This window comes from Macaca mulatta, chromosome 1 (assembly GCF_049350105.2).
Source record: "Macaca mulatta isolate MMU2019108-1 chromosome 1, T2T-MMU8v2.0, whole genome shotgun sequence".
Lineage (NCBI taxonomy): Eukaryota > Metazoa > Chordata > Mammalia > Primates > Cercopithecidae > Macaca > Macaca mulatta.
In genome coordinates, this window is record NC_133406.1 from 205,648,866 (window position 1) to 205,676,181 (window position 27,316).

Here is a 27,316-nt window from a genome sequence, read left to right on the forward strand (position 1 = left end):
GGAGAAATAATTAAGTAAATAAAGGTACTACAAGCAGAGCACGTTTTCCCTAAATAAAGGAAGGCAGTAACAGAGGAAGACACTGCAGTTAATCCAATGTTTCTCTTATTAAGAGAGGCAATCTAGATACTGATTAGATCTACTGGAAAATTTATCCAGGTATTGAAATCAACCTTTCCAAAAGGTTCTTAGCTTGGAGGCTCAATAACAATAGAGTAATGGAGTGTATGCAGCTAGCTGCTTTCCAAGGAGATGGAGGAAGTGGCACGGCCACTGAGACACCTAGTGGTGAGGGTTTTACTGCACGGTTAGAGTTTGCCAGTTGGGCTCATCTAAGAGCCACTTCCTTGGGGGAGGTGGTATGCATTTGAGGAGCTTAGATGCCCTTCTTTTAGCTCTCCTTTTCTGCCCCCAGCAAAATAATTTGAGCTCTCTGTTGTGTGCATGAAGCCTCAGAGACAAGTGCTGATAGATCTGAAAACTGAATAGCCTCTGCAAAGTTGGAAGAGAGAACTACGAAGCTAAATTAACACATGCTGACCAACATGGTTTCTCAAGCCCTGGGGGACAGCTGAAGATGTAAATTTAGTCAATTGAATTAATATTCATTAGAGAGCAGCAGTGTGTTTCATCAAGCATATTATTTCCATCCCCTACCCTTCTAGGCCTTATAAAAACTCAAACAAGAGGATAATTATAATTTTCATTTTATTGTAATTATAGTGTTTGAACTGTAAGTTCACCCACATTCAGAGTATTAAAAGGTAAAGATTGTTCTACATACTATTCAGGCGTGATAATTTACCACAGATGTGAGCTACAGAGTTGTGTTTAATATCTGAAATTAGTCATTTATGTTGAGGACATTCTTCAATGGTTCAGAAAAGGAAAGATTAATGGATTCATTCACTTATTCATTTGTTCAAATATAGAGTATCACAGCACTAGGCCCTGAGGATTTCGTGCTGAAAAGAGAATCTCAGTCATTGTCCTCATGATCTTACAGCCTAAAGTGTACAATTTTGCAAGTCTCTATAATAAAGTGGGATGAATACTATAAGAGTGAAAGTACAGGTTGCTAATCAAATGGGGCAGCTTGGTCCTTGGGGTCACAGAAGGCCTCCAGAGAAGGGCAAGTGTAAGTCAAGTCCTGAAAGATGGATAAGAGCTAACCATAAAGGAGAGAGATGATGACCAGGAAGATATTATTTCAGATGAGAACATGAGAACTTAAAAGAACTAAAGGCAGTCAGTGTGACTACAGCAAAGAATTCAGGAGTCGGGGATGAGGCTGGGGAGGAATGAGATGGCCAGGGAATGGAGGGACATCATAGGAGTTAATGAGGTTGTTTTTTCTTTTAAGGGCAATAGGAAGACCATAAAGAGTTTAAAAGAGGGGAACTGAAGCATCAGATTTGCCTTTAAAAATGATAATTTGCTAGCTGCCTGGAAAATAGGAAGGACAAAGGCAATTGGGATGACCAGTTAGAAAGCTTTTGCAGAAGTTCTAGGTGAGCAATCATGTTACACTGTTAGTTTTCAGTGTGTATACAGGATGTAACAAAACAATGTTAGCTTGGCTGGGCATAGTGACCTGTGCCTATAGACTCAGGAGGCTGAGGTGGGAAGATCACTTGAGCACAGAAATTCGAGACCAGCCTGGGCAACATAATGAGGCTCCACCTCTCAAGAAATAGAAAAGAGAGAGAAAGAATAATGTTAGCTTGGATTACAGTAATGGTGGTTTTTTAATCTGAAAGATGAGAAAAATAATACTATAAATCTCAGAGTTGTAATAAGAATTAAATATTAAGGCCGAGTGCAGGGGCTCATGGCTATGATGCCAGTACTTTGGGAGGTCAAGGCGGGTGTATCACCTGATGTCAGGAGTTCGAGACCAGCCTGGCCAACATAATGAAATCCTGTCTCTACTAAAAATACAAAAATTAGCTGGGCCTGGTGGTGGGTGCCTATAGTCCCAGGTACTTGGGAGGCTGAGGCAGGAGAATTGCTTGAACCTGGGAGGCAGAGGTTGCAGGGAGCCAAGATCATACCACTGCACTCCGGCCTGGGCAGCAGAGCAAGACTCCATCTCAAAAAAACAAAACAAAACCAAAAACGGAAAAACAATTCAATATTAAGTACTTACTACATTGTATGACATAAACTAAATGATCAGTTGATTTTGGCTATTTTGATACTGGCTATTCTTTGAAGTAGATATTACTTATAATAGTAAATAATTACTCTTTTGGTTCACATACCAAACTTTTAACTCTTATTTAGAGACAGGATCTTGCTCTGTCACCCAGGCTAGAATTTAGTGGCACCATCACAACTCACTGCAACCTCCATCTCCTGGGTCCTGGCTTCAAGAGATCCTTCCACTTCAGTCTCCCAAGTAGCTAGGACTATAGGCACCTGCCACCACACCCAGATAATTTTTCTTCTTATTATTATTTTTTTTACATATGGGGTCTTGCTATGTTGCCCAGGCTAGTCTCAAACTCCTGGCCTGAAGTGGTCCTCCTGTCCCAGCCTTTTGAATAGCTGGGATTACAGGCTCAAACCAGTGCACTTGGCTTTACTGAGCACTTAGAAAGTACTAAACACTTCACACAATCCTCACAATGTCCCCAAAAAGCAAGGGTGTCAGAAAAGTGAAAGATCTTGGGACAATACCCTGCTCAGATGGAAACAGTCTGTTCTTCACCATTATGCTTTTATTTATTCCTTCACTCAACAAATGTTTATCTCTGTGCTAGTGTCTGTTTTAGGTGCCAGTGATACAGCCTTAAAGAACTCAGAGTTTCAGTCCAACAGAGAAGACAGACAATAGACAAATGAAGAAATAGGTTGCGTGCGGTGGCTTATGCCTGTAATTCCAACACTCTGGGAGGCTGAGGCTGGCAGGTCACTTAAGGTCAGGAGTTTGAGATCAGCCTAGCCAACGTGGTGAAATCCCATTTCCACTAAAAATACAAAAATTGTCCAGGCGCGGTGGCTCAAGCCTGTAATACCAGCACTTTGGGACGCTGAGACGGGTGGATCACGAGATCAGGAGATCGAGACCATCCTGGCTAACACGGTGAAACCCCGTCTCTACTAAAAAATACAAAAACTAGCCGGGTGAGGTGGCGTGAACCTGTAGTCCCAGCTACTCGGGAGGCTGAGGCAGGAGAATGGCGTGAACCTGGAAGGCGGGGCTTGCAGTGAGCTGAGATCCGGCCACTGCACTCTAGCCTGGGCCACAGAGGGAGAATCTGTCTCAAAAAAAAAAAAAAGAAAAAAAGAAAGAAAAAAGAAGAAATAAACAAGAATACACAAGTTGTGAAGAGAGCTATCATGTACATTACATACAGGATGTTGTAACAGAGAGGAGGAGCCTGCTTTAGATGTGGTGATGAGCACAGAAGACTTCTTTGGGGTGATTTTCAACTGAGATAGAAGGATGAAGAGATCACTCCATAAAGCAGTGAAGGAAAAAGAAAAAAAAAAGAAAAAAGAAAAGGAGATACTTGTGCAAAGAGCCGGACATGGCGAAGGGGAGAGAACACTACAGGCTAAATAAAAGAGCAAGTGCAAATGCTCTGAGGCAAAACATGCAGGTAAAGTAACTTGATAAATCTTAAGAATAGCTAGGGCTTAGTGCAAATGGAGTAGGGAACTAGGGAGATAAGACTGGGAAGGCGGGCAGGGGTCAGACCAAGTCAGGACTTGTAGACCTTGCTAAGGTATTTGGATTTTATTCTAACAATGGGAAGCCATTGAGGGCCTTTAAATAGGGTAAACAAGGCCGGGCGCGGTGGCTCAAGCCTGTAGTCCCAGCACTTTGGGAGGCCGAGACGGGTGGATCACGAGGTCAGAAGATCGAGACCATCCTGGCTAACACGGTGAAACCCCGTCTCTACTAAAAAAATACAAAAAATACAAAAAACTAGCCGGGCGAGGTGGCGGGCACCTGTAGTCCCTGCTACTCAGGAGGCTGAGGCAGGAGAATGGCGTGAACCGGGGAGGCGGAGCTTGCAGTGAGCCGAGATCGCGCCACTGCACTCCAGCCTGGGCGACAGAGTGAGACTCCGTCTCAAAAAAAAAAAAAAAAAAAAAAAAAAAAGGGGTAAACAAATGACATTATTTGAATTTCTTTTTTTTTTTTTTTTTTTTTTTTTTTTTGAGAGGGAGTCTCACTCTGTCGCCCAGGCTGGAGTGCAGTGGCGCGATCTCGGCTCACTGCAAGCTCCGCCTCCCGGGTTTACGCCATTCTCCTGCCTCAGTCCCCCGAGTAGCAGGGACTACAGGTGCCCGCCACCTCGCCCGGCTAGTTTTTTGTATTTTTAGCAGAGACGGGGTTTCACTGCGTTAGCCAGGATGGTCTCCACCTCCTGAACTCAAGATCTACCCGCCTCGGCCTCCCAAAGCGCTGGGATTACCGGCATGAGCCACCGCGTCTGGCCTGAATTTTTTTTTTTTTTTTGGGGGGGGCGGAGTCTCGCTCTGTCGCCCAGGCTGGAGTACAGTGGCCGGATCTCAGCTCACTGCAAGCTCCGCCTCCTGGGTTTACGCCATTCTCCTGCCTCAGCCTCCCGAGTAGCTGGGACTACAGGCGCCCGCCACCTCGCCCGGCTAGTTTTTTGTATTTTTAGTAGAGACAGGGTTTCACCGTGTTAGCCAGGATGGTCTCGATCTCCTGACCTCGTGATCCGCCCGTCTCGGCCTCCCAAAGTGCTGGGATTACAGGCTTGAGCCACCGCGCCCGGCCTTTTTTTTTTTTTTTTTTAAATAACTGCAGATCAGGTGTGGTTGCTGACACCTATAATCCCAGCACTTTGGGAGGCTAAGGCTGGAGGATCACTTGAGGCCAAGACTTTGAGACCAGCTTGGGCAACACAGCAAGACCCCATCTCTACAAAAACTTAAAAAGATGCATGTGGGCCAGGCACGGTGGCTCATGCCTGCAATCTCAGCACTTTGGGAGGTCGAGTCAGGTGGATCACCTGAGGTTGGGAGCTTGAGGCAAGCCTGACCAACGTGGAGAAACTCCATCTCTACTAAAAATACAAAATTAGCCAGGCGTGGCAGCGCATGCCTGTAATCCCAGATACTCTGGAGGCTAAGGCAGGAGAATCACTTGAACCTGGGAGGCAGAGGCTGCAGTGAGCTGAGATCACACCATTGCACTCCAGCCTGGGCAGCAGGAGAAAAATTCCACGTAAAAAAAAAAAAAAAAAGAAAAGAAAAGATTCAAAAAGAAAAAATCTGCTGGGCATCGTGGCGCCCACCTATAGTCCCAGCTATTTGGAACCTTGGGGCAGGAGGACTGCTTGAGCCCAGGAGTTTGAGGCTGCAGTGAGCTATGACTGGGCCACTGCACTCCAGCCTAGGTGACATTGAGACCCTGTCTCTAAAATAAATAGGCTGGGCATGGTGGCTCACGCCTGTAATCCCAGCACTTTGGGAGGCCAAGGAGGGTGGATCACCTGAGGTCAGGAGTTCGAGACCAGCCTGGCCAACATGGCAAAAACCCTTCTCTACTAAAAATACAAAAACTAGCTGGGTGTGGTGGTGGGCACCTGTAATCCCAGCTACTTGGGAGGCTGAGGTAGGAGAATCGCTTGATCCTGGAAGGCGGAGGTTGCAGTGAGCTGAGATGGCTCCACTGCACTGCAGTCTAGGTGACAGAGTGAGACTCTGTCTCAAAAAGAATAAATAAATAAATAACACTCTAGCTGCCATATGAAGAATGGATCAGAAGACTGAAATATTAGTGGTTGCAGGACTTTATGTGAGACATAGAGATGGAGAAGATTACGATGTAGTGGTAGAGGGGGAGGATTCAAGACATACTTTGGAGGTAGAACCGATCTTTGGATTTTTATAAAGACCAGTTCTAGGTTTTTGTTTTGAACAACCAGGTGGTACTATTTACTATGCTGGGAGAGTATGGGGGAAGGAATAGATTCAGTTGATAAAATCAACAGCTCCAAGTTGGACATATTAAATCTGATATATCGGCCAGATGCAGTGGCTCATGCCTGTAATCCCAGTACTTTGGGAGGGCGAGGTGGGAGGATCACTTGAGACCAGGAGCTCAATTACAGGCTCAAACCAGTTCACCTGGCTTTACTGAGCACTTAGAAAGTACTAAACACTTCACACCATCCTTATAATGTCCCCCAAAAGCAAGTGTGTCAGAAAAGTGAAAGATCTGGGACAATACCCTGCTCAGATGGAAACAGCCTGTTCTTTACCATTATGCTTTTATTTATTCATTCACTCAACAAATATTTATTATCTCTGTGCTAGTGTCTGTCTTAGGTGCCAGTGATACAGCCTTAAAGAACTCAGAGTTTCAGTCCAACAGAGGAGACAGACTATAGACAAGTAAAGAAATAGGCTGTGTGCTGTGGCTCATGTCTGTAATCCCAGCACTTTGGGAGGCTGTTCGAAGTCAGGAGTTTGAGACCAGCCTAGCCAACATGGCAAAAACCCGTCTCTTTTTTAAAAAAACAAAAATTAGCCAGGTGTGGTGGCACGTGCCTGTAGTCCCAGCTACTTGGGAGGCTGAGGCAGGAGAATCGCTTGAACCCGTGAGGTGGAGGTTTCAGTGAGCCGAGATCACGCCACTGCATTCCAGCCTGGGCAAGAGGGCGAGACCCTGTCTCAAAAAAAAAATCTAATATATCAACTAAGTAGTCTCCAGTTGGCAATGTCTAATAAATAGCTGGATATCTCAGACCTGAGCAGGGCATGGTGGCTCACATCCGTAATCCCAGCACTTTGGGAGGCTGAGGCGGGTGGATCATCTGAGGTCAGGAGTTCAAGACTATCCTGGCCAACATGGTGAAACTCCGCCTCCACTCAGAGTTAAAAAATTAGCCAGGCATGGTGGGACGTGCCTGTTGTCCCAGCTACTTGGGAGGCTGAGGCAGCAGAATTGCTTGAACCCCGGAGGCAGAGGTTAAAGTGAACTGAGATCGTGCCACTGCACTGCAGCCTGGGTGACAGAGCGAGACTCTGTCCCCCCCAAAAAAAAAATAATAATAAAAAGAATCATGAGGTTACTATGCTGTGTGAGCCAGAAGGAAAAGTGATGATCAGTAAGAGAAATGCTTGAACTAAAGATTTCAGAGATAATGCAGTTACTGGTAATAGTAAACAGGGGTAAGTGTGATGAGGGGAGGGTGGGAGACTGGATGGCTGATACAGCTTAGAAGGAAATACTATTGAAGGAGGTAAGGAACTGAGCATTAGGGTGTTGGGTGGGTCATCTGCCTGGATCTTTTTTTTTGTTTTTTTTTTGAGACAGAGTCTCACTCTGTGCCCAGGCTGGAGTGCAATGGTGCGATCTTGGCTTACTGCAACCTCTGCCTCCTGGGTTCAAGCGATTCTCCTGCCTCAGCCTCCCGAGTAGCTGGGATTACAGGCCCATGCCACCACGCCCCGCTAATTTTTGTATCTTTACTAGAGAGGGGGTTTTGCCACGTTGGCCAGGCTGGTCTCGAATTCCTGACCTCAAGTGACCCTCCCACCTCAGTCCCTCAAAGTGTTGGGATTACAACCCTGAGCCACCACGCCCGGTCCTGCCTGGATATTGAATGAAGAGAGTTAGAGGCAGAAAAGGAGATAATAAGCTACGAGCTAATGTTGAGGAAGGAATGATTCCCCAAAAGGTCTGTGGACCTCAAAGAAACTAGAGATTGTGAAATACAGGCTGGGTGTGGTGGCTCACTCCTGTAATCCCAGCACTTTGGGAGGCCTAGGTGGGTCGATCACTTGAGGTCAGGAGTTCGAGATCAGTTGGAGTGCAGTGGCACAATCTCGGCTCACTGCAACCTCTTCTTCTGGGTTCATGCCATTCTCCTGCCTCAGCCTCCCGAGTAGCTGGGACTACAGGCACGCGCCCCCACACCCAACTAATTTTTGTATTTTTACTAGAGACGGGGTTTCACCATACTGGACAAGCTGGTCTCGAATTCCTGACCTCGTGATCCATCCGCCTCAGCCTCCCCAACTGCTGGGATTACAGGCGTGAGCCACCGCACCCAGTCAAATTTTTGTATTTTTTAGTAAAGACGGGGTTTCGCCATGTTGGCCAGGCTGGTCTCAAACTCCCGACCTCAGGTGATCTGCCCGCCTCGGCGTCCCAAAGTGCTGGGATTACAGTCGTGAGTCACAGCACCCGGGCTAACATTGTAATTTTTTTTTTTTAAGTACCTTAGTCTGTTCGTAAAGTGTTGAGTGGAATATTTACATTCCTCCGGTGATTGGTGTTTGTGTGTACACACACACACACACACACGGCCTCTTTTTGAACAATGCGCGCTCCCACAAAGGCCTATTGAAAAGTTTATACTGCTACAACAAATCTGTATTCCTATGAGGTTCCATAATGAAATCAGTTAGGACTGTGTGTTTTTGAAATAGGTAAGATTTTACTTCTCTACTTTCATTGACTTGGCACTAGGTAGGGTAGATAGTAGGCACTAAATTTCTGACTTTGAATCGGAAAACATCTGTTTTTCTGGGCAAGGATAGCAGATTGCTCCTAGGGGAAATCAAGAAAGAAAAGAGACCTCCAACGCTTCTCCCCAGGAGCGGATAAGGCCCTGGTTATTTGCTTGCAAGTGAAAATTGCCCTGGCATACCCATTCAAATTTCTCCTAACAAATCATAGTGGTCTACAGTCAACGCCTTCTTCGCTTATTGGCCAACTGGAAACTTCAGTCCCTCCATGCCTCCCGCCTCTCACTCAGGGGCCAATAGGAAAGATGAGAGTTTCGCAACTTAGTGTCATCAAGCATAGTAATTGCAATTGGCTATTGGAGCTGTCGATCGAGGGGTAGGCGGGGCCGTGCCCACTGGCCTATATAAGAAGAGGACAAAGGCGGCGCGCCGCCTGTGTCATCCGCCATTTTGTGAGAAGCAAGGTGGCCTCCACGTTTCCTGAGCGTCTTCTTCGCTTCTGCCTCAACCGCCCCTTGACCACAGAGATGTCTCGGGATCGGTTCCGGAGTCGTGGCGGTGGCGGTGGCGGCTTCCACAGGCGCGGAGGAGGCGGCGGCCGCGGCGGCCTCCACGACTTCCGTTCTCCGCCGCCCGGCATGGGCCTCAATCAGAATCGCGGCCCCATGGGTCCTGGCCCGGGCCAGAGCGGCCCTAAGCCTCCGATCCCGCCACCGCCTCCACACCAACAGCAGCAACAGCCACCACCGCAGCAGCCACCGCCACAGCAGCCGCCACCGCATCAGCCGCCGCCGCATCCACAGCCGCATCAGCAGCAGCAGCCGCCGCCACCGCCGCAGGACTCTTCCAAGCCCGTCGTTGCTCAGGGACCCGGCCCCGCTCCCGGAGTAGGCAGCGCGCCGCCAGCCTCCAGCTCGGCCCCGCCCGCCACTCCGCCGACATCGGGGGCGCCGCCAGGGTCCGGGCCAGGCCCGACGCCGACCCCGCCGCCAGCAGTCACCTCGGCCCCTCCCGGGGCGCCGCCACCCACCCCGCCAAGCAGCGGGGTCCCTACCACACCTCCTCAGGCCGGAGGCCCGCCGCCGCCGCCTGCGGCAGGCCCGGGCCCGGGTCCAGGGCCTAAGCAGGGCCCGGGTCCGGGCGGTCCCAAAGGCGGCAAAATGCCTGGCGGGCCGAAGCCAGGTGGCGGCCCAGGCCTAAGCACCCCTGGCGGCCACCCCAAGCCGCCGCATCGAGGTGGCGGGGAGCCCCGCGGGGGCCGCCAGCACCACCCGCCCTACCACCAGCAGCACCACCAGGGGCTCCCGCCCGGGGGGCCCGGCGGCCGCAGCGAGGAGAAAATCTCGGACTCGGAGGTGAGTGTCTATGGGAGCGACGCGTCGGCTCCCCTAAGATGGCGGCGGCCCCCTCCTCGCCCCCGCCCCCGCGCTGGGCTTCCATTTTGTCGGCCGCCGGAAGGGGCGCCTGCGCGCGCCGTCGTGGGGGCGGAGCGGCCTCGCGGGCCCGTCAGTTGGCCGGGGATTGGCCGCCGCCGCGCCTTGCTCTCCTGGCGGGCGGAAGGCTAGGGGAGGTCCTCTTTCGGAAGGAAGCGCCGGGCTGCTGTGGTCTACCCTGCGGAAGGTAGCTTGTCCGTGGAACTGGCGTAGTGCAGAGCATGCGGCGTTTTGGAGAGAACGGGGAGGTTCCGTAAAAGCGCAGGCGCATATCGTGTAGGTTACAGTGGCATTTGGACTTAATGCTGTTTTCTTATTTTCATAATACGATTTAGATTTTGTTAGGGACTCTCAATATATGTGGCTGACAGTTGCTGATGGACGTCTGCTCTTTGGGGAAGTGTCTGTTCTCGAGCATTCTGGATGACGGGGCTCCTTTTTCGGTGTTAAGATAGTTGCTCATGTTAGAAATCTCACATAGTAAAACCTTGATTGTGACCAAACGGAACAGAAAGGCGACTGATAAGTTTCAGATAAGAAAATACTATCTTGGGGATTTTCACTTGCAAAGGTCTCTGGTGTTTGTAAACTTCTTTCCTTTTTCATTAGGGGTTTAAAGCCAACTTGTCTCTCTTGAGGAGGCCTGGAGAGAAAACTTACACACAGCGATGTCGGTTGTTTGTTGGGAATCTACCTGCTGATATCACGGAGGATGAATTCAAAAGACTATTTGCTAAATATGGAGAACCAGGAGAAGTATTTATCAACAAAGGCAAAGGATTCGGATTTATTAAGCTTGTGAGTGTAGTTTAATTTTATGTAGAATTAGAAGGGGTGGGGTGTTTTTGTTTTTGTCGTCACTGCAAACGCTGAAGGCTTGGTTTTTAAACTGGGGAGAATAAATTGGTCTTTTTGATTTTCACCATTCTTACAGGAAAAATATTCCTGTGGTATAATGCATTATTGTTGCTACCCAAGAGAAAAGAGGGGTAGGGTGGGTAAACTAAGTCGTGTTAGCGGGTGCTGCCTAAAGGTAATGCTCGAACTGAGCTGGAAGAAGAAAAGGAGTAGGAAGTAGGCTTATGACAATTTAAGAGTGTAGACATCAACCAATTTTGAGGTTATTAATATGAGTGTCTCTGATACTTACAGGAATCTAGAGCTTTGGCTGAAATAGCCAAAGCGGAACTTGATGATACACCCATGAGAGGTAGACAGCTTCGAGTTCGCTTTGCCACACATGCTGCTGCCCTTTCTGTTCGTAATCTTTCACCTTATGTTTCCAATGAACTGTTGGAAGAAGCCTTTAGCCAGTTTGGTCCTATTGAAAGGGCTGTTGTAATAGTGGATGATCGTGGAAGATCTACAGGGAAAGGCATTGTTGAATTTGCTTCTAAGCCAGCAGCAAGAAAGGCATTTGAACGATGCAGTGAAGGTGTTTTCTTACTGACAACGTAAGTTGTTTATTGTAATAATTTCTATCGACTTATATGAGACGGTGGCAATAAAAGTGAAACAAAGCTAAGATGGAACCATTTTTGTTACTAGAACTCCTCGTCCAGTCATCGTGGAACCACTTGAACAACTAGACGACGAAGATGGTCTTCCTGAAAAACTTGCCCAGAAGAATCCAATGTATCAAAAGTAAGATTGATGAAACTTTTTGGCAGTTTTTAATTTAAGTGTAAAGGAGAAAATTGTTTTAGTAATTTTCCAATTTTGCTTAAAATATGCAAAATTATTTGATGTAGATATGCTTCTTAGTAAAAAATCTGAAGCTGAGAAAGATTTGAAGCTGTTACTCAGATGGCTGTTTGTTTCTGAGGTGGGTACATTCACATGCAATCCTGTTTTGTCCCTACAATGATGGCATAAAGTCGTGTGTGTGTGACTAAAGTCTCTGTTGCCCAGGCCAGAGTGCAGTGGCATGATCTCACCTCATTGCAACCTCTGCCTCCCGGGTTCAAACGATTCTACTCCCTCAGCCTCCCAAGTAGCTGGGATTATAGGCATGCGCCGCCAGTCCCGGCTCATTTTCTATTTTTAGTAGAGATGGGCTTTCACCATGTTGCTAGGCTGGTCTCGAACTCCTGACCTCAAGTGAGTCGCCCACCTCAGCCTCTCAAAGTGCTGGGATACAGGCATGAGGCGCTGTGCCTGGCCGAAGTACTTCCTCGCCCCCGAGCTGGAGTTTCGCTGTTGTTGGCCCAGGCTGAAGTGCAGTAGCTTGATCTCAGCTCACTGCAACCTCCGCCTCCCGGGTTCAAGTGATTCTCTTGCCTCAGGCCTCCAGAATAGCTGGGATTGCAGGTGCCTGCCTCTGTGCCCGGCTAATTTTTTGTGTTTTTAGTGGGGACGGTGTTTCATCATGTTGGCCCAGTGGGTCTTGAACTCATGACCTCAGGTGATCCACCTGCCTCGGCCTCCCAAAGTGCAGGGATTACAGGGGCGAGCCACCGCACCTGGCTTGGAGTACATTTTTATGGGTGGAACAAATAAGCCTCAGTAAGGAATTTGGCTAGAGGAAAACAATTAGAAAATGAGGAAGGTAGGATTTACCTCCAGTGCCTGTATTCTCTTTTGCTGAGTATTCTGAGTATTTTTGCTGTGAAGATATTTTAAGATGAATCAGGATAATTTTTGCTTTTTGTACTCTTAAAGAAATAGAACAGGAAAAAGACCAGTACGAGGGCAAGTATTTTCTGGTGTGCATTCACAACAAATTGGTTCATGTTTAAATTTTGTGTATTGTTAGGGAGAGAGAAACCCCTCCTCGTTTTGCCCAGCATGGTACGTTTGAGTACGAATATTCTCAGCGATGGAAGTCTTTGGATGAAATGGAAAAACAGCAAAGGGAACAAGTTGAAAAAAACATGAAGGATGCAAAAGACAAATTGGAAAGTGAAATGGAAGATGCCTATCATGAACATCAGGCAAATCTTTTGCGCCAAGGTAAAAAGATACCCGCATGAACATCACTGCTACATCACTGCTAAGGTCAATTGTTTTTTCACCCTGTTAGAACCTTGTTAATGAGAATCCAAAATATTTTCCAATGTTCAGATCTGATGAGACGACAGGAAGAATTAAGACGCATGGAAGAACTTCACAATCAAGAAATGCAGAAACGTAAAGAAATGCAGTTGAGGTAAAATTGTGTTTAAGGTTTAAACCTTCATTTCTTTTTTTTCCTTAGAAATGTATCACTCTGGGCACAGTGGCTCACACCTGTAATCCCAGCACTTTGGGAGGCTGAGACGGGTGGATCTTGAGGTCAGGAGATAGAGACCATCCTGGCTAACATGGTGAAACTGAAAATACTCTACTGAAAATACAAAAAATTAGCTGGGCGTGGTGGCAAGTGCTTGTAGTCCCAGCTACTTGGGAAGCTGAGGCAGAGAATGGTGTGAAGCCGGGAGACAGAGCTTGCAGTGAGCTGAGATTGTGCCACTGCTCTCCAGCCTGGGCGACAGAGTGAGACTCTTGTCTCAAAAACAACAACAAAAAACCTGTATCACTTTTGCCCAGGTTGGAGTGCAGTGGTGCAATCTCAGCTCACCACAACCTCTGCTTCCTGGGTTCAAGCGATTCTCTTGCCTCAGCCTCCCGAGTAGCTGGGATTGCAGGCATGTGTCACGACACCTGGCTAATTCTTTCTGTATTTTTAGTAGATAACGGGGTTTCGCCACATTGGCCAGGCTGGCCTTGAACTCCTGACCTCAAGTGATTTGCCTGCCTCTGCCTCCCAAAGTGCTAGGATTACAGGCATGAGCCACCATACTTGGCCATTTTTTTCCTTCCTTTTTTGAGATGGTCCCAGGCTGAAGTGCAGTGGCGTGATCATAGCTTACTGTAGTCTCAAACTTCTGAGCTCAAGCAATCCTCCTGAGCAGCTGGGACTTCAGGCACAGGCCACCACCCCCCAGCTAATTTTTTTTTTCTTCTTTTTTGTGGACATGGAGTCTAGGCTGGTGTCAAACTCGTGGCCTCCTGAAGTACTGAGATTATGAGATTACAGGCATGAATTACCAACCCTGGTCTTAAGCCTTGATTTATGCACTAACATTTATATTCTGACCTTTAGGAAAAAGATGTACTTAGTTTTTCAGGTCAGGCAAAATACAAAGGTTAAATATTATGTCAGTGTTGGTTTAACACTTAAAGTGGAATACAGTGTGAGATTTTCCTTAATGAAGTCTACATTCTTTGCCAGAATGTCTTTAGTACTATGCCCCTAGACTCATTCTAAGCCTTTGTGTTTTTTAGCTCTAACCTAGTTCTTAGGCCAACTGCTATGTTTCTTCACATTGAATTATAAAAGATGTGGATAACACTTCAGTTATGTGCTTGATGGGTATTTCTAGGCAAGAGGAGGAACGACGTAGAAGAGAGGAAGAGATGATGATTCGTCAACGTGAGATGGAAGAACAGATGAGGCGCCAAAGAGAGGAAAGTTACAGCCGAATGGGCTACATGGATCCAGTAAGTCAACCTTTACGGCTTTCTAATTGGAGTTGTCTATAGAACTTGCAGGTACCTAGAAGGAAATACAGGAAATTTAAATATCAAATTACAGTGATTTTCTGTTTTTTTTTTCTTTTTCTTTTTAATCAAGTATATTATGTTTGTCTTGTATAGGTCAGAGGATTTAATTGAATAGGAAGTTTTTTGTGTTTGGAGACAGAGTTTTGCTCTTGTCACCCAGGCTGGAGTGCAGTGGCTTGATCTTGGCTCACTGCAACCTCCATCTCCTGGGTTCAAGTGATTCTCCTGCCACAGCCTCCCGAGTAGCTGGGATTACAAGTGCCTGCCACCACGCTTGGCTAATTTTTTTACTTTTAGTAGAGACGGCGTTTTGCCATGTTGGCCAGGCTGGTCTCGAACTCCTGACCTCAGATGATCTGCCTGCCTTGGCCTCCCAAAGTGCTGGGATTACAGGCGTGAGCCACCGCTCCCGGCCTTGAATAGGAAGTTTTATAGGTCTTTGGATAATTGAGTCTAACTTAGTTTCCAGAATATTGATTTCAAAAATAATTCAGATGATGAACTTTTTGAACTTTGCCATGTTTTTTTATTTAACTCTTGAAAATTTTTCAGTTCTTCAGAATGCTTGGTATGGGTGTGGTACTGGTATATTGAAAGGAATTTTTTTTTCTTGCAGAGGGAAAGAGACATGAGAATGGGTGGCGGAGGAGCAATGAACATGGGAGGTAAGTATGAAATTTAAATTTAACGACATAAGTAGAGAGTGGTGTTCTGGTGGAGTTGTAACCACCATTTTTGTTTTCTAGATCCCTATGGTTCAGGAGGCCAGAAATTTCCACCTCTAGGTGGTGGTGGTGGCATAGGTTATGAAGCTAATCCTGGCGTTCCACCAGCAACCATGAGTGGTTCCATGATGGGAAGTGACATGGTAATGTATCCTGTGGGACGTAGTACCAAGGAAAATCTCGTTTTCACAACTTAGGTTTTTTTTTTTTTTTTTTTTTTTTTTTTAAATAGTAGGTGACTGGACCTCTTAGTTTCCCCTACCAATTTCATACATAAATATGTAATATTGAGGAATACTTTGGCAACATAGAAGAACTCGGTGTGTGGTAACCTAAACAGGTTGCCAACAAGGAGTCAATGCTGTTAGTAGTATGTGGAATTACCTTTGGCAATAAGTAGATTTAGGTGCTTTTGAACTGTAGTGCATGGCAAATCCAAATTCTAGATGCTAGATAATGTATCTGATTATTCTACATCCAAGTGAGAATAATCAAATGGCAAACTGTCATTCTTTAAGCTGGTATTTGCCATAAGTAGGAATCAGACTTGTAGTTTGAAGCTTTAGGCATGTTTTAGTGATGTGTAGGACTTTGACCTATATTTGGTGTGGCTTCTACCCTATGAAAAGGGAATTGAGTGTTTTGACTCGTCGTTTCCCACCTGTTGGGCCTGTCTGTAGGTATACCTTCTAAAATCAACTGACATCTCCATTTTGCTACAGAGTAGCAAAAATCAACAATGATTTTTAAGCATACTAATGGTGTGCATTTGATCTGAACCTTCTTGATGCTATCATGTTTCAGCTGTAAATATAGCCTGTCAGATGTTTAGAATAATCAGTTGAACTGGTGTGAGTGGCTGCGTTAGGGCTTTACAAATCGCTAGGACTGAATTTTGGTGGGTTTAGAGAGTGCATTTTTATAGCTGAATTGAATGTGATGAGTTCACTACAGGCTTTTGGCAAAGGAGGGGAGCTGCAGTGTGTAGCTCATAAGATTCATTTTATAAATAGAAACATAAGGATTTAGTAAAGGGCCTCACCTGTTTATAATCTACCTAAGACTTTTTGGGAATTAAAGTTAGAATTATAAATGGCTGGTTGGGTAAAATGTAATACTATGGGCTTTCTTCAGATTTTTCAGAGTATGTGGGTAACATTTTGGTTTAATAATAATCTTCCTAAAGACAGATTGTTAGGCAATGTGTAAAATCTAATTTGACCTTATGTTCTCACAATTAAAGGTTTATATTCTAGGTAACAGGTAGCTGATAGCTCCTGGGTTCTCAGCTGTTGTAATTAACATAATTATGAAAGCCCCAAATTTTTCTTTTTTTAGCTCTTAGAGGTAGAATACAAAACAATGAGCCAAAAACCCTGTAATTTGTAAGATTTTGTAAAAAATCTTATAAAAAAGATTACGGTTTAGTCATTTTGAGTAGCTCTATAGTATTTTGTTTTAAAGAAGTTGAAATTGTGTATAGGAACAGTTAAACCCTGCTGCCATTTTAGTTTTTTATTTGGAGTAATACTCACAGTAACTGGTCTGTTATAAATGGAATGAGAAAAACAGTGTAGGCTGCTGTGTTTGCATACCTGAGGGGTCTGCTGTTGAGGCACATATGTTTCTATTGAAAACTTCTGTCTCTAGAATTACGTAAAACGAGATGGGAATAATAAAGTCACTCACTGCTTTATTGCAGTTACTTTAGCTTGGTGTTTCACTGTTTGGGAAGTATCTAAAACATGGAATTACAGCAAAGTGTCTGTACTTTTCAAAGACCTAAGGGAAAAGATGGACTGATGAAGGTGGGTGGGGTTTGTTCATTCAGTTTGCAACAATATAGGATAGTGCTGAGAACGTAGTTGTCTCTGGTTATATAGTGATGGCTCTGAAGGTAGTATGCCTGTGAGAATTCGGCAACACAAGTTTTTTGATCAAGTTATTGTGCCGGTTAAGTGACTAAATCTATTAGTCTTTTATGCTTTTTCTTTTTGTAGTCTGGTAGCATTTTATTAAAACTTTCAACCTTTTAAGTTTTCTGCAACTTAGCAGATGTGTCTTAAGATCTTGAAAAGCACAAGGTTTCTTAAGCAGCACATGCCACTAACTGGTGAGTAGGTCTTTGTCACTTCATTGAGTGAATTGAATCTCTGGTTGGGCTTGTTAGGCTTACTTGGAAATTAAATTTCCTGTTCAGATGTTGAAAGTGAGAGTTTGCAAGCTTTTCATTGGGTTAATCTGATGTGAAATTTCTTAGAACTCATTTTGGAATGGATTTTCACATCTGCACTAATTCTTAAATTTTTTAGCACTACAGGGAAGATCTGTTCTTTGAAACAGGTGTATGAGAATGGCTCAAGTGGGAACATACCACAAGGCATGTATTATCGTAAACTAATTTTCAAATTACCCTTTTTTCCTTTCTATGTTCCCGGTACCTGTGGATCGACTCATTGGTGATTGTATCGACGAACGTTGACTACGGAACCTTCTAAAATATTTACTTAACACACATGGACATCAACTACTTATAATGAACTGTTAATTACTGTTCCAATAGCGTACTGAGCGCTTTGGGCAGGGAGGTGCGGGGCCTGTGGGTGGACAGGGTCCTAGAGGAATGGGGCCTGGAACTCCAGCAGGATATGGTAGAGGGAGAGAAGAGTACGAAGGCCCAAACAAAAAACCCCGGTTTTAGATGTGATATTTAGGCTTTCATTCCAGTTTGTTTTGTCTTTTGTTTAGATACCAATCTTTTAAATTCTTGCATTTTAGTAAGAAAGCTACCTTTTTATGGATGTTAGCAGTTTATTGACCTAATATTTGTAAATGGTCTGTTTGGGCAGGTAAAATGATGTAATGCAGTGTTTGGAACAGGAGAATTTTTTTTCTTTTTATTTCCTTTTTTTTTTTCTTTTTTACTGTATAATGTCCCTCAAGTTATGGCAGTGTACCTTGTGCCACTGAATTTCCAAAGTGTACCATTTTTTTTTTTTTTTTTTTACTGTGCTTCAAATAAATAGAAAAATAGTTATAATATTGATCTTCAACTTTGCCATTCATGCTTCTATGCACATTAGGCTAGGTATTCCACATTGAAAGCATGAGAGTGTCTAGGCCTTTGAATGGCATATGCCATTTCTGGGAAATTTATCTGGAGGCTAAGTATTGCTTTCTACAAATAACTGCCCCCTTTGTTTTAAAAAGAAGAAATGCATATTGAAGTAGTTTCATGATTTGTTTGGCATATAGGAAGCACGCTGGTGCTAAGTATTTTTTAAATGGTTATGTAAGCAAAGCTGAACTGTAAATCTTCATTCAGGAATATGTATTAAGATTGTGGAATGGGTGTAAGACAATTGGTAGGAGGTGAAAGTGGGTTTGATTAAATGGATCTTTTATGGCCCTATGATCTATCCTTTACTTGAAAGCTTTTGAAAAGTGGAAAGATCATTTTGTTGCATTTCCCCATTTCTTGTTTTTAAAAGACCAACAAATTTCAAGCCCAATAAATGGCTTGTATTGAACTTTTACATTTGAATTAAAGATTGTTAAACATGAAGCCTTTTCATGTATTCAAGTGATTTATAAAGATGGGGTGTAGTCTAAAAAATGAAACTTGAAAATAAGAAGGTTTAGTAACAGGGCTGGGCGCGGTGGCTCACGCCTGTCATCCCAGCACTTTGGGAGGCCGAGGCAAGTGGATCATCTGAGGTCAGGAGTTCAAGACCAGCCTGGCCAACATGGTGAACCTCTGTCTCTACTACAAATACAAAAAATTAGCTGGGCGTGGTGGCAGGCGCCTGTAATCCCAGCTACTCGGGAGGCTGAGCCAGGAGAATTGCTTGAACCTGGGAGATGGAGGTTGCAATGAGCTGAGACCGTGCCATTGCACTCCAGCCTGGGCAACAGAGCGAGACACTGTCTCAAAAAAAAGGTTCAGTAACTGAAGTAGGTTTAGTTATATATACATTTGTACTCTGTAACTTTTACATCTCCTTGTCCTACTTCTGTTGGGCAAAATCTATAGGACTATAAAAGTCTATTGGTTCTCTTCTAAGAGCTAGTGGTGACTGTTAACAAATAGGGTTGCAGATAATCATTCTTACTGTAAATTTGTTAACTTGTTTTTACTTAGTTTCCTTTTGATGTAGCACTAAATCTGGAGAAAGTTGCTCATGCTACACAGTACAAATATCCCTTCCTACCACCTTAAAGGCTTGGAATGTTTCCATGGTGTTGTCAGTTAATTGTCAACTTCATTGAACCCCCTTCCATTAGAACAAGAGACTTTGACTATTAAAGTAGATGGTTTATTGTTGCCTGTTAGTATAATAGGAGCCTGATTTACCAGTGTAAATATGTTAGAGGGACAACTTCCTAACAGTAGGTAAAGTAATTGAATGGTTTGGCTTTGTTCTTAGTTATGTTCCATTCAAATCTGTACATTATAGAACTCTTACTATGGAATGTGTCTTCCTCCTTTTCACCTCTGTTCTTGGTGCTAATTGGCAAAAGAAAAATTCTAAGTCAAACCTTTATTAACATGCTGAAGTTTAGTATTGTGTCTGTGTACAAAAGAAGACATTGTTGGAACAATCCGAGCACTTTCTGCATAGGAAACAGGATAATGCTGAAAGTAAACACTAGTGTATAAAAGCATCTCACTAAATTCTGGTTGTATGACTGATAGGTACATGGTGTGCTAAGGGAGAGAATCTCATTAGAAAATAATGCTCATTATTTCATTCACCAACACACTTGGAAATATGAGTAGTTTTACCATGGTTATATCAATGAGGAAGTTTTGTCCCAAAACAGATTATTAATTGGTGATACATAAGAGATTTTCTGTATGGAAACAAGGGTCTTGATTAGAAAGGAATCCATTACAGTTTGGTTGAATTATATAGTTAGGGACTCTACTAAAGACAAGGAAATAAGGGGTGTTCATGGGACACCCACAGAGGGTGAACTTTTTGAATGTGTGGGTGGGGGCTGGTTGGGAAATGGGAAAATCTGCCTATAAAATTAATGTTTCAGTTTATTTTTCAGATTACATGCCTTTCTTTATAAGGGATGCTGGCACAGACCCCCTAAAATAAGCTTTTGGTAGTACTGTACCTTTGAAGAGTGGTGAAGGATGCTAATGGATAATCTCCTGAAAGTTGTGGCTTTTGATACCCTTACTGTGGACTGTAGAGTTGCTAAACGTTGTTTAGCAAATAATGTTGCTTAGTTTCAAATGACATTTGACTTTCATCACTGAAACAGCAATGTACCCAGGGTTGTAAGCTTACTCAAATAGACTTTCAATAAGTCTTCAATGTATATATGATAGTTTTTAGCCTAATGTGAATTTAAATAATCTTAATAAGTAGTTTATCTGAAACTTGGGGTGGGAAAGGGGAGGTAGCAATTTTGAAGTATTTTAGCCATTTTTCTCATTTAAAGAAACCACTTGTCCCCATTTCCTCTTCTCCACTGTCTCATAATTTTAAGAGGAACACTGGTTGTGTTTTATACTACTTCTCCCAATCTTTACAAAGTACATACTCTTAAGACCTCAGTGTATTTAATAGGTATTTTATAAGCATAGCCCATTGGCTCATGTTAGTGAAACCATAATCCTCTTTGCTTAGAACATTAATTAAACTCCTAAGAAGTACTACAAAGCCCACCACTCTTTTTAGATGTATTGTACGACTAATATAAACAGTTAAAAAATGGGGAAATTGTAATGTTACGCCTGTGCAATTTTTAAGTGGCATATTATGGCAGATTAAAATTTAGATACTTGGCTTTTCTTGGGCAAGCCACTAAGTTGTGGCAGAATGTCTTCTGGTGTTCTTGGACTGCAATCATGCACTATTAAAGTAGTGGCCTGCTACATAACTGCATTTAGCCAGCATTTCTGCAGTGCGTAACTGTGAGGAACGTAGTACCGCAAATGGCAATGGACATTAGGACCCGGATGTAGTATTCCTGCTTGCTCCAAGATTCTCATTGCCGACTGCATACAGGTAGGTAACAAGCAATATAATCTAACTTGGTGACTTGCTATGTACTTTTATTCCGTGGGCATTCTGGCATCACACTTCTGACAATGAAATTACAGTGCAGCACCTAACACTTGTATGGTAAAGCTAGCTTACATCAAAACTGTGTGGGTGTGGGGTTAGAGCTGTAATTTGTTAGGCAGAATTCAGTGCTGTTGCAGTTCTCAGATAAAAAGTGCAAACTTGATTCTTTGGTATATCTGACTCAGTTGTGTGGTTTCCTTTAGTTGCATTGTAACTGAAGATAACATGGAACACATCAGTGGTGTGGGGGAGAGGGAACTAAACTACGTGGGAACTAGGGTGCTTTTAGCACCTTGACATGGGCCGTATAGCATGTGATAATTAGTCTTTATTGTAGCAAACTGACCTGCCCATAGATCGGCAATATCAGTAATTTCAGTATGCAATCTTGGTAATTCTATGAGTTGAGATGAACTGAAAGTACAGGTATTTTTGTAATGCGATTTAAAATTTTTAGAAACATGGGCTTCATGAAAACACCATTGTTACTAACTTGGGCTTAGATGGGAATCTAATGTGAATAGTTCAAGTTATGGGACTTGTCTAAATATGTCTATACTCTAAACCTGGGGGAAGGTGGTGTGGAACATTGACTTGACTACAGTCGAATACATTTTGGGAATCATTCCCAATCATAAGACATCGTCGTTTCTGTAGGATGACTGCATATGTTCAGAGTAGCTTTTTGAATTTGGTTCCCTTAGCTTTAGGGATGTGATGTTATAGTCCAAAATGTTTACAAGAAAACCTAAGTCTTCAAAAGCACTTCTTCTGTTGCTTAGGACTTTGCATCAACTGTTGTTCCAGACCTCACTTCAACTTTTTGGTCTCTGAACTGGTTTTTAGCTAGCATACATGAGAGACAGCTTTCATGTATAATGTTTCTGCTCTGTAACTGGAAAGCGGTTTACTTTGCATAAATGCTGATGAAACCTTCATGACTATGATAATTTTCTTCTGTGTATCAAGAAAAAGAGCTTGCTCGTTGGCAAGCAATTCACAAGGTGGGGACAGACTTGTACTTTAACATGTAGTCCATTCAAGCCAACGACTTTGGACTCTACTGATAGATGAAAGAGCAAATGATGACTAGTTTAGCTTCTGCATATCAATAATATAATGCAGATCAAGTATAATGCTCAATATTAGTGACATGAGTATCACTAAATTACATAGAACCCTGATTGGGGTTTCCTGTGTCGTAATCCATTAAATCGGTGGCCAGTGCTTGCTGCCGTGGTTTAGTGATTGGGTGTTAGAAATAAAAACTCAGGCCTATTTCTTAACCAGTCAGTAACAATTTTTAGAGAATGTACTTGCTATAATATATGGACTTCAGGAACTTCATTGGGGTGGGGGGTTAATTTTGCCTTATCCTGTTCACTTTAAGATGATTAGGCTTTTGCACTTTAGAATGAGAAACTTGTGACGTTAGTGTGTTCTTACTAGCTTTAATTTGTATCTATCAATGAATTGTGAATCTTAGTGCAGTGGATTTTTCACAAAAACTCAGTCAAAAAGCTGGGAATTAAGTGGGTTTCAGTAATAATGCTATACTGAGGTGCTTGCATTGTATTTCATAATCTTGTTACAAACCAAAATTATTTTTAATGAGAGCAGTCTTGGGTTCAGAGGTGTGATGCCAGAATGTATTTTCGTACTGTTAGGCCCTTGGAACAGATACCGGTGCTTTCTGAAAGATGAAAGAAATGCAATGGGTGCTCTTCATGCAAGGTTGCAGACCTACCAAGAATGCATAATAGTCTCACTTTTCCCCAATAAAGAGATGCGTGTGACTAGTTTTGGACTTTTAACCTTAATGGGGGTTGCATGTCTCCTATTGTTAATCATTGTCAGCTGCAGTGACATGATCCACAGTCCTGCATTTACTGCCTTTCCCTTAATGATTTTGGACAGGTTTTAGAGAGCCAGGATGTTGTTCTGGGCCTTTATTTGGTTTTGGCTTTAGCTGATAATGTTTTAGTGATGTCAGCTAGTGCAGTTCTCAAATGGCTGCCTATTAGGGAAAGAATTCAGAGGATTTGACTGCTCCTAATCATCTGTCATTGCTGCTAGATAATGATTGGCAATTTTTAAGACTCAACTGGAAATCTCAACAGTTGCTGGTAAACCATTAAACCATAAAAGCGTTGCTTTTCAACACCAGTGCTGAAAAAAAGATTGATTTTTTTTTTTTTTTTTTTTTTTTTTTTTTTTTGAGAGTGAGAAGGGCTTGGACGTAGGATAGGATAATGTGGAGAATGGGGGGAAGAATGCAAAACGATATAGTATCCCTTATGGATGGTACATGTGCAACAGGGAACTCTTATTTCATATACCCTTTGCAGTAATCATTCAGGGAGGAAGAAAAACCTGGAACTTGAATGAAGGCTGATCTTTGTTTTGTGCACTGTGGCCCTGCCAGGCATATAGTGAAGGTGAATGAATGTCTTCTTCCTCAGAAAATAATTGGTTCCTTGCTGTCCCAGTAAGGCATAGCTTTTCCGGCCCTAACTTTAAAACTCAGTGAGGACTTAGACGGGAAAGAATGAGGTAAATACAAAGGATTGCAGGACAACTACTGCAGCATTGTGTACTGTGGGAAGGGGAGTTGGGCACTCTTGGAGGACTCCTGCTGAAGGTGGTCAGCCCGCCTGACAATGGAAGACATACTTGAATGGGGAGCAGGGTATGTGCTTTCATATGAAAGAGCTGATGTTAAAACTCATTTGGTGAGGTCAACGTTGTCACATACCTTCACATAAGGGATAGTATATTTTGGGTTGCAGTCAAACTTGTGCTCAGACTGGTGAAAATAAGAGTTAGGCTTTTACATTTTAAAGAAAATGCAGTTTTCATTCTAATTCAAGTGTCTACTTATTTTATGTAAGAATAATTTTAGATTTCCCCCCCATGAAGTTTCTTCCTATTTTTTTTAATGCTGTAACTTACCCCCAATCTTTATCTCTGGAATTTTACTCTTTAAATTTTGAAGTTGACTAGCATTTTCAGACCTTTATTTTTATACCCTTGTCTTTTATATTAACTTTTTCTCATTATTCTTTAGGTAAGAATGATTGATGTTGGCTGATACTGGAGTGCTCGTTCACATGAAGTAAGTTTCCTTAGAAATCTTAACCCCTAGAGGCTTTTGAGTTTGATTTAAATAATTTCATTTAGATATGTGGGGTGAAATTTTGGTATTTGAGATGTTTACCTTTTCTAAGGTAATATCTCTGTGTTTTGGTTTGAAAATAGGGATGTATGTGAGAAAGCAAGTGAGGCATTATACAAATGTCAAACAATGTAATTCAAAAATGGTGGATGGTTATATAACAATCATAGAACAGAAAAGAAAGCTTGACTTAAGTGGAAAGGCCATATTCTCTGACTTAAGTGGAAAGGCCATATTCTCAATACTCAATTCAATTTTAGACTCTATCTGAAATTCCCATGATTCTTTTTTTACTTACACTTAAGATGTAAAGAAAATACAGGAGAAGGTCAGGCATGATGGCTTTACACCTACATTCCTAGCACTTTGGGAGGCAGAAGCAGGAGGATTGCTTGAGCCCAGCCTGGGCAAAATAGTGAGCCCATGTCTCTACAGAAAAAAAAAATAGCCAGGTGTGATGGTGTGTGCCTGTGGTCCCAGCTCCCTTGGAGGCTGAGGTGGGAGGATTGCTTGATCCTGGGAGATTGAGGCTGCAGTGAGTAAGTTACATTTTTTGTTATAGGTGGATAGATACTTCTCAAGACATCACACAGCGTGAGCCAATCAAGGAGGGAAGCCACAAGCAGTTAGACTGACAACGTTTCTAGGTAAGTTGAATGATTCTTAGCCTGTTAAACTGTCTTCAGAAAGAAAGGCGCTTGGGTGGAACAAAAATAATACTAATGTGGGAACCTTTATTTATTTATTTATTTTTTTGTTTTTGAAACGGAGTTTCACTCTTGTTGCCCAGGCTGGAGTGCAATGGTGCGATCTTGGCTCACTGCAACCTCTACCTCCTGGGTTCAAGCGATTCTCCTGCCTCGGCCTCCCGAGTAGCTGGGACTACAGGCGCCCACCACCACGCCCAGCTGATTTTTAGTAGAGATGGGGTTTCACCGTGTTAGCCAGGATGGTCTCGATCTCCTGACCTCATGATCCGCCCTCCTTGGCCTCCCAAAGTGCTGGGATTGCAGGCATGAGCCACCATGCCTGGCCAATTAATAAGATTTCTTTGGTATTAGTTCACTTGACAGTTATATAATGTTATGTTTGAGAATTTGGTAACTCTGATTCTTGTATCCTTTGGAGTAATCATACCCTTTAATTAGCAGGATCAGGTGAGCTGTGTCCAGAAAACCAACAAGAAGGAGTGGAAGGAGGAATGAACGTTTCATTCTCATTAATAAAGACATTATCCTAATTATCCTATGGTTTTGTTTTTGTTTTTTTTAGTACTCATTTTCTAGAATTTTCCTGACTTCAACGTATTCAAAGTGACATTTTTTAAAAAAAAGTCTGTATTACGGACACAGAACCAGATTAAGTATAATTCAGGATCCTATTGTGACTTGGCAGTGCTGCTCTCAGTCTCAATTACTGATCAATTTTTATGGTCCTTTTTAAGTATTTGCCTTCACTCTGTAATTTTTATTTCTAAAATTAGCATGTTATAATTTAGCAATTACTACCTACATACTTCTCCTTGATTGGATTTCAGACATAGCATTTTGTATTTCCAACTTCTGTATGTGCAAACTATCAGATGATGGTTATGAGATAGTCACACATCGCTTCACAAACAAGCATAGTCAAATAACAATATAATCATATCCCCTTATCTGCAACCATGGTTAACCACAATCTCAGAGTTATTAATTTTTAAATTGTGTGCTTTTCTGAGAGGCATCCTGTCCTTCCCACCTTGGATGGGATACTGGGAATGTTGGATACAGTATATTCATGCTGAATATGCTATTTGCCATCCAAGAAAAAAAAAAAGGCCATGTAGGCTAGGCCAGGCTTTGGTACCATTTGTGGTTTTGGGTATCCACTGTGGGGGGATCTTGGAACGTATCTCCTTGCAGACAAGGGAGGACTCTACTGTGGTTTGATTGACCTGAGTAGTAAATGAAGGGCTGTCAATTTCTCGAAGTCAAAATTTGATAATGGAGTGTGATCTGGGTAATTTTTGAGAATATCTAAATGTAAGGAAAAATCTGGAATTGACTATAAAAACTGCTTAGTAGAAATTGTAGACAAATTACCTGTCCCCTTCACTCTTGGAGACCTTATACTAAAACTTGCCAAGCTGTTAGTCTCGTACACTAATTTTTTTTTATTTATTTGGGTTTTTTTTTTTTTTTTTGGAGACTAAGTCTCCCTCTTGCCCAGACTGCTGGAGTACGGTGGCACCATCTCAAAAGGTTCAGTGCAACCTCTACCTCCCGCGTTCAAGCAATTTTACTTCAGCCTCCTAAGTAGCTGCGATTACAGGTGTGCACCACCATACCCAGCTAATTTTTTATTTTTAGTAGAGACGAGGTTTCACCATGTTGGGCAGGCTTGTTTCAAACTCCTGACCTCAGGTCATCTGCCCAACTCGTCTCCCAAAAGTGCTGGGATTACAGGTGTGAGCCAGTGCGCTTGGCCTCACACAAAACGTTCCAGTTTTACAGTATGTTCTGCCAAAGCAAGCGCTCACTAAAGCATTTGTTCAGGATCAGGATGAGATTTGAGGCTCACGCTTAAAGGTATTTGTGTTGCTGTGTTTACCTGTGGACTTTAATTTGGGGCCTCATTACTAATGTTGCAGAATTTCAGACAATTGTTTTGCTTCAGTTGAGCAAAATTCAGGTTTGCTTGAGATTATTTGAAATAGCCACAAAGGAAGAGTTAAGGTACATCATCCACTCATCCCATGAAATTTGAGAAGCTGTGTACAGTTACTCCCAGGAATGAGACCAAGATCTGGTCAATTTTTTTCATGCTTTGTATTTTTTAAATAATCAGGTCAGCTTACACCCAAATCAAGAATCTTCTTGGAGTCATTGGGCTCAATTCTGGGTTTTT

At 43.1% G+C, this 27,316-nt stretch overlaps 1 protein-coding gene across 4 annotated transcripts; it reads left to right on the forward strand.

Moving 5' to 3' along the window:
- The first annotated feature begins 8,894 nt into the window (after positions 1 to 8,894).
- On the forward strand, positions 8,895 to 25,670 carry SFPQ (splicing factor proline and glutamine rich). 4 transcript variants are annotated; one of them, XM_015135037.3, is made up of 13 exons: positions 8,895 to 9,818; positions 10,506 to 10,694; positions 11,049 to 11,350; positions 11,445 to 11,540; positions 12,652 to 12,848; positions 12,960 to 13,044; positions 14,261 to 14,378; positions 15,058 to 15,106; positions 15,188 to 15,309; positions 17,730 to 21,192; positions 24,320 to 24,367; positions 24,990 to 25,074; positions 25,576 to 25,670. In XM_015135037.3, the coding sequence occupies exons 1-10, from the start codon at positions 8,991 to 8,993 to the stop codon at positions 17,865 to 17,867; spliced, it is 2,124 nt and encodes a 707-aa protein (XP_014990523.2). In that variant the 5' UTR covers positions 8,895 to 8,990; the 3' UTR covers positions 17,868 to 21,192; positions 24,320 to 24,367; positions 24,990 to 25,074; positions 25,576 to 25,670. The 4 variants fall into 4 exon arrangements, with proteins under 4 accessions (XP_014990523.2, XP_077820083.1, XP_014990548.2 ...); XM_077963957.1 differs by lacking the exon at positions 17,730 to 21,192 and having other exon boundaries at positions 25,218 to 25,670; XM_015135062.3 differs by lacking the exon at positions 17,730 to 21,192.
- Positions 25,671 to 27,316: the final 1,646 nt, after the last annotated feature.